At 39.6% G+C, this 10,738-nt stretch overlaps 1 protein-coding gene across 1 annotated transcript; it reads left to right on the top strand.

Moving 5' to 3' along the window:
• Nucleotides 1-5,651: 5,651 nt before the first annotated feature.
• si:dkey-165a24.9 (G-protein coupled receptor 4) lies at nt 5,652-10,159 on the top strand. Its single transcript, XM_038304016.1, has 2 exons — nt 5,652-6,608; nt 9,076-10,159. Exons 1-2 carry the CDS (start codon nt 6,028-6,030, stop codon nt 9,494-9,496), a joined length of 1,002 nt encoding a protein of 333 aa, XP_038159944.1. The 5' UTR covers nt 5,652-6,027; the 3' UTR covers nt 9,497-10,159.
• Nucleotides 10,160-10,738: the final 579 nt, after the last annotated feature.

The raw sequence follows: 10,738 nt of genomic DNA, 5'->3' as shown, positions 1-10,738 counted from the left end.
GCCAGAGATGTGGAGAAAATTTCAGATGTCATTTAAAGTTTTATGGGTTTTTAAGGATACTTTCAATTTGTTGTCAAAAACATTACAGAAACCTAAGCTAAAAGGCAAAGATTTTCAAAAATAAAAAAGCTTTACTATTGTCTTCAGTGTTGTGGTTATTTGTGTGTTTACACCTCAAGTGAAAGACTAAGCTTTATAAAAATAAAAAAAACAACGACAAAAAAAAACAGTATTAGAGTGGGCCTGAGGGGTTGGGAATATCTATTTTAACAGATCTGCATCCTAACAAGTTGTAATGAGTGACACTTTTATTATTTCTTAAAAGTACATTTTTGTTCCTATATATTGCAGAGGCAAAGTGATTATTTAAATGACACCTGTTTACATTACAGGAATTAACAACTAAAGATAAAGAAGATCAAGGACACGTTTTGTAGATTTACATTTAAATATTTACCCAATTTTGAGTTATTATGCTACCAATTGTGAGGTATCTACTCTATACACAAAGAGTTTTACAGGACAGTAAAAGAAAAAGGAAGTAACTGACACAATAGAAGAATACATTAGTGCAATTATGATAATGATCAAATGTAGGCTTTAGATAAAAACCATTGCAATTAAGTTAAAAACAAAAAAATAGCAAGGCATTGGTAAAAAAAAAATGGTTAGAAATTGCTCTTTGGATAAAAATTCTTCTTTGGAAATGCTGTCATAGTTCTCCTTAAAGTAGCCAACACTCGTCATGAATGGTTTTGAGGTCAGGAGCAGAGTAACTAAACCCTCCTTTAGTAATTGTGTCCATATAGTTTGATTTCACTCCCTTTATATCATTAGTTGCATGCTGTTGCAGCTGCCTGTCAGTGAAAGCAACATGTGAATTCATTCTCATTATGGGACAGTGTGAAGATAATTATCATCAGGAGTTGAAAACTGTTATAAATCCAGAACAACCCAAAGTTTAGTCTGAGAAACAACTACCAACCGAAAAAAAACTAAAGGTTTGAGTACTAATATCCTGCTACAGGACACTCCTCAGATGTTCTTTGTCCAGGCAATAATTAATCCTTTTGGTGATAATAGGACATGCTCAAATATAATCAACTTATTAAGATTTACTGATAATCTGGGAACTCTGACTCTTCCCGCCTTATTCGGACAAAGGTCAGTTTTCTAATCTCAGCTTTAATTTTTGACATGACAGAATTGGAAATAAGTCAAGTCAATTAAAACTTTCACAATCCTTTGAAGGGCAGTTTTTTTGCAGCCACCAGTATATGTAGCACACAAGGAGGAGCAGACAGGCACAAACGGTATATACACAGAATGTATATGAGTATAATGTGCAAGAAGAGTTAAACCCAAGCATTCAGCATTATTTTACATAAATAAGACGGATCAAAAAAGAAGATAAAGCTCATCTCTCACTTGTAGAGTGATCTTGCATGTGAGATAAAAACAACAACCTTTTCCATATAAGAGCAATAAAATAACATCTGCTCTGCGATATTGAAATAACCTACATGAAAAACTGTTTATTTTGCAGTCGCAATACTGTGATGGACTCAAGGAAAAGGTCACATTCAGGTGGCTTCCTGTTTGAGCATGTTTATATCAGTCTACATGCTCAGGGAGGTTCACACAGGGGCACTCAGTAAGCGGGAGACTGCTCAGAGGTTGTAAAATCTCGTGGGATTTTCAGCCTACTAGGGACTAACTTCAGTTATTCAATCAATCAAAGATCTGTGACATTTAAAAGGAAACCAACCGAATGACCCCCACTGCCTTTGAAACTGCGTGGTAAAAATACAGACCGACACTTATTGTCTCAATGAATCCATTCTTTACTCAAACAATTTCAATTGTCTGGGATTTTTTTCAACCCCTTTGCTGAGAGAAAATATCCAGGACTACAATTCAGCTCACTATGTTTCTATAAGTAAATCTAAGTTATGGTTTGAGTTAAAGAGATTAGTAAACATTTTTAACCGCTTCATTCTAAAGCAGCTATATTTAAGCTTTGTAAGTTTTATTTCAGGCTTTTATTTGAGATTTAAACTTTACCATGTCTGACTTAATAATCACACACAAACACCACAATGCTTTCTCTTTATTCTCTTTTACTTTTGACTGATCTTTTAAATAGATATTTATAGTCATTTTCCTTGAAAGCTAAACACACATTTTTATCAATTACCTAGCTATTAAACCCTCAGAAATGTATACAATGGTCTTTTTTTTAAATTACGGGACTGTCAAATGCAATTCACAGCTTTGAGTTCCTTAATCTGCTTATGGTCCTACAGACTAAAACATTTTTGATGACTAAAAACTAGAAAAATGTTTATTTCATTCTCTACGCTCGCTTATTAATTTTCAGTATAGGAACTATTTTTGTTGCCTTGATTGTCAAGATATTGTCAAGAGAAATAAAATGTGTTATATCACCAGTTAAAGGTGCAGTAGGAGATCTTTTCTGACACATTTTTTACCATGTGGCTTGAAGATCTCCCCAACTGTCGCTTAGCAAGCAGTGAAATAGAAGGTCTGGAAGTGAAACTACAACAAATGCTCCCCGCTAAAGCGAAAAATTAATGAGTAACGTCAACCAATCGCAAAACATGTGTCCGTTGTACCTGATTGGTTCCTGACACGTCAATCATGGTCGTCTGCTTGTCCCTGTATGTATTTATATATATATATATATATATATATATATATATATATATATATATATATATATATATATATATATATATATATATATATAAAGAAGTTTTCTCACCCCTCATGGGGTGGTATGTGTCATCCTCAAGCTCGGGTCCTCTGGCCTCAAGCCTGGGAGTTTGAGGGTTCTGCGCAGTATCTTAGCTGTTCCTAGGACTGCGCTCTTCTGGACAGAGGCCTCTGATGTTTTACCTGGAATCTGCTGTAGCCACTCTCCCAGTTTGGGGGTCACAGCCCCCAGTGCTCCTATTACCACTGGCACCACTGCTGCTCTTACTTTCCACATCTTTTCTAGCTCCTCCTTCAGTCCTTGGTATTTCTCAAGCTTCTCGTGTTCTTTCTTCTTGATGTTGCTGTCGCTTGGGATTGCCACATCTATCACTACTGCCTTCTTCTGCTGTTAGTCGATCAACACGATGTCTGGTTGGTTAGCCATCACCTGTTTGTCAGTCTGGATCTTGAAGTCCCATAGGATCTTAGCTCAGTCATTCTCAACTATATATATATATATATATATATATATATATATATATATATATATATATATATATATATATATATATATATATATATATATAATGTGTGTGTGTGTCAGAAAGGTATGGCCCACCTTGCCTGAACTTGAGTGGTGTTCTGTTGTTGGACTTCGGTACTAGTCATGGAATGTCCAAAACAAACATGTTCAATGATCGACTTTGTTGTTGTTTCATCTTACCTGCGGCCGCATGTCTTGGACACTTGGATGAAGACGGGGTGGAACTCTCCACCGACCACTATGTCGTGGTGAGTTTGCTCGGATGCTGGGGGAGGATGCCGGCCAGACTTGGTAGGCCCAAATGTATTGTGAGGGTTTGCTGGGAACGTCTGGCAGAGTCCCCCGTGAGAAGGAGCTTTAACTCCCACCTCCGGGAGAGCTTTGAAGACGGTCCGAGGGAGGGGGGGACCTTGAGTCTGAGTGGACCATGTTCCATGCCTTTATTGTTGAGCCGAGCTGTGGCTACAAGGTTGATTGTGCTTGTCCTATACATACATACATATATATACATATATATAAATATACGTATACACTATATTGCCAAAAGTATTTGCTCACCTGCCTTGACTCACATATGAGCTTAAGTGACATCCCGTTCCTAATCCATAGGGTTCAATATGACGTCGGTCCACCCTTTGCAGCTAGAACAGCTTCAACTCTTCTGGGAAGGCTGTCCACAAGGTTTAGGAGTGTGTTTATGGGAATTTTTGACCATTCTTCCAGAAGCGCATTTGTGAGGTCGCACACTGATGTTGGACGAGAAGGCCTGGCTCTCAGTCTCCGCTCTAATTCATCCCAAAGGTGTTCTATCGGGTTGAGGTCAGGACTCTGTGCAGGCCAGTCAAGTTCATCCACACCAGACTCTGTCATCCATGTCTTTATGGACCTTGCTTTGTGCACTGGTGCACAGTCATGTTGGAAGAGGAAGGGGCCAGCTCCAAACTGTTCCCACAAAGTTGGGAGCATGGAATTGTCCAAAATGTCTTGGTATGCTGAAGCATTCAGAGTTCCTTTCACTGGAACTAAGGGGCCAAGCCCAGCTCCTGAAAAACAACCCCACACCATAATCCCCCCTCCACCAAACTTTACACTTGGCACAATGCAGTCAGACAAGTACCGTTCTCCTGGCAACCGCCAAACCCAGACCCGTCCATCAGATTGCCAGATGGAGAAGCGCGATTCGTCACTCCAGAGAACGCGTCTCCACTGCTCTAGAGTCCAGTGGCGGCGTGCTTTACACCACCGCATCCGACGCTTTGCATTGCACTTGGTGATGTATGGCTTGGATGCAGCTGCTCGACCATGGAAACCCATTCCATGAAGCTCTCTGCGCACTGTTCTTGAGCTAATCTGAAGGCCACATGAAGTTTGGAGGTCTGTAGTGATTGACTCTGCAGAAAGTTGGCGACCTCTTCGCACTATGCGCGTCAGCATCCGCTGACCCCGCTCCGTCAGTTTACGTGGCCTACCACTTCGTGGCTGAGTTGCTATCGTTCCCAAACACTTCCATTTTCTTATAATACAGCTGACAGTTGACTGTGGAATATTTAGGAGCGAGGAAATTTCACGACTGGATTTGTTGCACAGGTGGCATCCTATCACAGTTCCACGCTGGAATTCACTGAGCTCCTGAGAGCGACCCATTCTTTCACAAATGTTTGTAAAAACAGTCTGCATGCCTAGGTGCTTGAATTTATACACCTGTGGCCATGGAAGTGATTGGAACACCTGATTCCAATAATTTGGATGGGTGAGCAAATACTTTTGGCAATATAGTGTATATACACATACATATATATACACATACATACATATATATGTGTGTATATATATATATATATATATATATTTATATATATACATTTATAGGGCAAGACACAATCTGAAGAAATGCAGCACATATGCACATTTTCTTAGCACATTTGTTTGTATTGTAATAACCGTAAAAAAAAACAATCACTGCTACGTCCAACTGCTTTTATTAAAAATACGAACCCTTTTATCTGTGTCATTGTGCATCTCGTTGACCTTTTGAGTATATTCACTTTGCACAATCAGTCACAATTTCCATACAGTAAAGTTTAGAAGATCAGAGTAAAATATGGACTCTGGTCACCTTGCAATGTTGGGAAAAAGCTTCAGTTGCAGTATGCATTTGCTTAAAAATTTAGAGGTTTTTTTTTCTCTCCTTTTAGGTGAAAATGCTTACAGGTCAGGATGTCTCAACTCTCCACCTTTAGTAATTGTGACTACAGGGTGGCAGAGAAAAATAGAGAGAGCGTATGTTTTTGTTCTGTGTCAGAAAGGCGTTCTCCTGCCTCAGGATGTTGCCTTTAAAGCTGAAGAAGTGAGCTTCCTGTGGAGGAAGCGATCACAGAATAGACAAGGGCTGGGCGAGACACCGTGTTCCCAGCTTTCTTGAGCTCAGGTCACCCATTTGCAGAGAATGGGACCACACTTTTGGACTCAGTCTCATTCCCAGAGCTTTAATTGGTGAGGGAAACCATAGATTGTTGCATTGTTTTTCTTTCTGCATCTGCTGGCATCAGACTATCGGTTAGAACTCACACCGTCTGCTTTGCGGGTTTTATTTTCATTGATGGATCCAAGATGCTTTGAAGATCCGTTCTCCATTCCTGGATGGATTTATGAATTCTACAAGATGAATGCATTAAGTTCCCATTTTCCTTGAGTGAGTAAATGGTTACCTTAGAGCTAAGGCCTCATCTCATAGCTCCTATGTCAGATGCTTAACCAACAGAGACATGTCCAATGACACTTGCAACCTGCCCCTGGACACCGACATCTTTGGACTGACCTGTGTCTATGGTGTCATTTTTTCCTTGGGCCTGCCCAGTAACCTGTTGTCTCTATGGGGCTTGTACCACCTTGGTCGCTCAGGTGCGGGAGGCTGTCAGCTCGTCTACATCCTCAACCTGCTGCTATCAGACCTTCTCCAGCTGCTCACTCTGCCCCTTTGGATCCTGTATCTCCAGGGCCCTCACCGCTGGCCCTATGGCCGACTTACCTGCGAACTGGTTGGCTACGTGTTTTATGGGAACGTCTATGCCAGCGTCATGTTCCTTTGCCTGATCGCTATGGATCGCTTTCTGGCTATTGTATATCCACTCAGCAGCCGCAGGGTACGGACAGTAAAGGTTTCAGCTCTGTTGGGCATAGCTGTGTGGATCCTAACCTTTCTGTTCTGCCTGAGTGGGCTGCTGCCATCTGTGTTTGACTCTGACCGGCTGTTGTGTCTGGAAAAGTATCCAGTCAGCCCCAGATATGCTCACTTTAAGATCATTACCGCCGTACTGGGCTTTCTACTGCCATGTGCTATTCTAGGGTAAGTTAGCTCCATGAATCAAAATGTACATTGTTTAATCTCAGTACTTAATTTATGTCCTAAATTAATTAGTAGAAGACTAAACCAAACAATATTTTTTTTCTTCAACTGATTTTTTTATTTTGATGCTGAAGTTTGTTTTTGTCCTAGTAGAACTGTGGAGTAGTTATGACCAGCAGGTATCTTACCTGCAGCAGACAGAAGCCAGAATAATCTCACTTTTGATAGTAATGGTAACATTTTCACGAGTGACCCTTATTTCTTGGCACATAGGCCACTTCTGGTTCTGTGCAATCTGCATAAAAAGTCCCAGTCAAACAGCTCCTGGCCATCTTCCATGAGTTCAATACTGTCAGAGTGAAGCTAAAAGCAAAATAAAGTTAACATTCATTTAGATTCAAGCTAATTGCTAATTAAATTAATTCCAGAGTCTAACACCTACTGAGAGTCAAGCTTGCACCTGAATAACCCATAAACACCAACTACAGAATCATATAACTACTCAAGAGTCCAATTTACACCTGGTTAATCAAGCTAATAGCTACTTAAATTAAGCTCAATATAAAAGGAATATGATCTTATTTACATGTTCAGTAATATGTGTTCACTTTGTACTGTTCCAACAATAGAAATCTATTTAGCTAAATCCACCAGAAAATGTTTCTCTTCCATTGAACAACAGGTTTTTCCCTGTAAAACATTTTTTTCTTTCCCAAGGTAAGCAATACAATATCTTTGTATATGACTCAGTGTTATTGCTGGCAGATCATCATGAGTCTGCAGCAAGTTATCTAATATCATGATAAAGTACATTTAGTCAAGTAGGGGAAGTTGGGACAATTAAAGGAGAAGTTCGGTTTTTTACACTTTAAGCCCATTTTCTGTAGTGTCCAGGATGAAATCGAATGATCGACACCAAAAGTTTGACAATTGGTCCTGTCTCTGCTTTTTGGCTCATGCAGAATCACCCCCTGGCTGCTTCATAATGGCTGCCATAGTGCATGTCGGATAATGTCCTTAAAACAACCTTAAACGTTCTTTTTTTAAAATATGCTACTCACCGGGTCGTCAGCGCTGTTCAATGACGTTCCAAAAAAAGTTTCGTGAAGAAAAACCGTTCCTGTCTTGTTTTATTTAGCATTTTGTAAATCCCATTGAGTTCTGTAGGAATAGTCAATATTCCCCTGCCACCGGAAACGGAAATGGGGCCTGTTTACACAGTTGTAGTCTTTTCGCTTCACTCTGTGTACTCTGACGTCGAGAATCAAGAATCCACCTTTCGTATTCCATTTTCAGAGTTTTTTAAAGTGTTTAACAGAGACGTTAGCACCTCGACGTCGGAGTACACAGAGTGAAGCGAAAAGACTACAACTGTGTAAACAGGCTCCATTTCCGTTTCCGGTGGCAGGGGAATATTGACTATTCCAACAGAACTCAATGGGATTTACAAAATGCTAAATAAAACAAGACAGGAACGGTTTTTCTTCACGAAACTTTTTTTGGAACGTCATTGAACAGCGCTGACGACCCGGTGAGTAGCATATTTTAAAAAAATGTCGGATAATGTGGTAAATGGCATGTACTTATATAGCGCCTTTATTCAAGTTAGGAGACTTGACCAAAGCGCTTTACACTACATTCATTCACCCATTCACGCACACACACACACACTGATGGTGGCAAGCTACATTGTAGCCACAGCTGCCCTGGGGCTCACTGACAGAAGCGAGGCTGCCGTACACTGGCGCCACCGGGCCCTCTGACCACCATCAGTAGACAATGCAGGTGAAGTGTCTTGCCCAAGGACACAACGACAATGAAAGCCGGAGTCGGGGCTTGAACCATCAACCCTCCGATTACAGGGCAAACTCCTACATCCAACGCCACTGTCGCCACTGTCGTCCTTGTTTTAAGGACATTATCCGACATGCACTATGGCAGCCATTATGAAGCAGCCAGGGGTTGATTCTAAATGAGCCAAAAAGCAGAGACAGGAGCAATTGTCAAACTTTTGGTGTCGATCATTCGATTTCATCCTGGACACTACAGAAAATGGGCTTAAAGTGTAAAAAACCGAACTTCTCCTTTAAAGGCAGGCTAGTATAGCACAATTTAGTAACGGCTCAATTAAAAGTGCTGTACATGAAAAAATGCACCAGAAAAAGACACAGAAAAAAGTACATTGCAGCATGATAAAAAAAAATGATAAAAAAATGATTGTAAAACTTAAAAAGCAATTGTTTTAGATGATTGTAATGACTTAAAAAAATAAAACCTCCTCTAAAAAAAGGTAAATCTGCACAACAGATTGTTTTTAAACTCAAACAAAAGACAATGATAAGGAATTGAAACAAGCAAAATTAAGCAATGACAAAAAACAGTTTTTTTCATTGAGTCAACGAGGTTTGATGTTGGCATTTGAACAATCAAGTTCCTATCTGATCTAAATCTCCTCTTCCACCCCCAGGTACACCTCAGCACATATTGGGGTGACACTACGGCGGTCTCCATCTCTCACCAACCATGAGCGCTATAAAATTGTAGGGATCTTGGTTGTGATTACTTTCAACTTCATAGTTGTCTTTGGACCCTACCACCTGGTGGGGGGTTACAGGTTTGTTTCCCTGCTGCGGACAGATGACCCGTGCCCATTTGAGCAGTCGATTTTCTATGTCTACCGCCTCTGCTATGGCCTGACCAGCCTCAACACTCTCCTGGATCCCCTTTTTTACATCTTCCTCTGCCCTGATGCTCGGCTAGAGCTGCAGAGATCCCTGCCCTGTCTGAGAAGAGGACAAACCAACCATAAGAACATGATGATGAGTACCAGACTCCACCTGGACAAACTGAAGGAGAACGAAAAGAGACATAACTTTGTAACTATTTAAACTGGACAGACCATGTATAATCAGATATTAAATCAAGGCAATGGCGCCATCTGCTGGACAATTGCATTTTCTTGCTCTTTTAATTTGAAAAACAATTTCTGTTTCCTTAAAAAAAAACATAAATAAGCACCTGTAAAGTACAAAAAAATGTGTGAAAGGATGTTTAACTTTGTCCCTCTAATACAGTTATTGAATGCAATATGGGGTTTTCTGTCATGAGTGATCTCTTAAGGGTCACATCACTGCACTTTAGTTTGAGCTTGACCAGTCCACTCCAAAACATTCTTATAGATGGATTAGAAGTGGACTCACTGGTTTTTATTTATTGTTCTGTTACAAAAAATAAGCACCTAAGTTTAAAGTCAGAAAGTGATGATCTTGACATTCTCCTTAGGAATTTTCTTCAGTTGAGCCGAATTCAAGACCCTATCACTTTCGCCAAATTGTCCTGAAGCAGAAAAGGTGACATATCATCATACTTCCACCAAAAAATTTTTATATTGGCATAGTGTTCCTTTTCTCAAGTGCTGTTTGTTTTACAGTTTACAAAAAACAAAAATATTTTATTATTATTATTATTATTCAATAACTCTCCATGATTATCAAGAAGTTTAGGAAACGTTTCTTCTCAGGCTCTCTTTTTAATTATTCAATCACGAACCTCAACCGGAACCCCAGACTTCGGAAATGGCTCTGTAATGTTTCTAGAATGATGCATATTTTGAGCTTTCTTTATCTGGTTTTAAATGTATCTAAATCAATGCATAAAGTTTTGCTCTTTGAGATCACTAAGACAACTTCATGTATTCAAACAGACTCCATGTCAAGGGGTTTCTTAATTCTACAGATCTGCATGCAATAACACATGGATAGAAGTTAAAGTTAACTTATGTTTGATTGATATTTTGTAGGATTAAGAGGGTACATAAGAGAAGGACTGAACTATAAAGTCAGAATCCATAGCAAATGGTAAATAAATACTTACCTGTGTTTTTTTTTTTTTTGGTTGAATGGAAAAAGATATTTTCATTAAATATTTTGTTGCTAGTTCTAAATTGTACTTGTTGGTTGTTACTTGTTTGTAAAGAGTGTCCAAAAATGACTGTGCAAACACAACTGAGACTGCTGACATGATGCTTTTACAGCACCGTGGCAATGAGTGGTGCTTTCCTGTAGCATCCTCCACTCTGCTTTACAGACATTTGTTTTCTCCATTATTTTTCTCTTCCACATTAAAGAACA

The sequence above is a fragment of the Cyprinodon tularosa genome, unplaced genomic scaffold, assembly GCF_016077235.1.
Source record: "Cyprinodon tularosa strain WSP-4 unplaced genomic scaffold, ASM1607723v1 ctg523, whole genome shotgun sequence".
Classification (NCBI taxonomy): Eukaryota; Metazoa; Chordata; class Actinopteri; order Cyprinodontiformes; family Cyprinodontidae; genus Cyprinodon; species Cyprinodon tularosa.
The sequence above is the reverse complement of the archived record's forward strand: the minus strand, read 5'-3'. Positions and strand labels throughout refer to the sequence as shown.

Bases quoted from the DNA above. Each gene is read 5' to 3' on its own strand.
- si:dkey-165a24.9 (XM_038304016.1), top strand. From the start codon at position 6,028: ATGTCCAATGACACTTGCAACCTGCCCCTGGACACCGACATCTTTGGA. The intron at 6,609-9,075 runs GTAAGTTAGCTC...TTCCACCCCCAG, and splicing joins CTGCCATGTGCTATTCTAGG to GTACACCTCAGCACATATTG.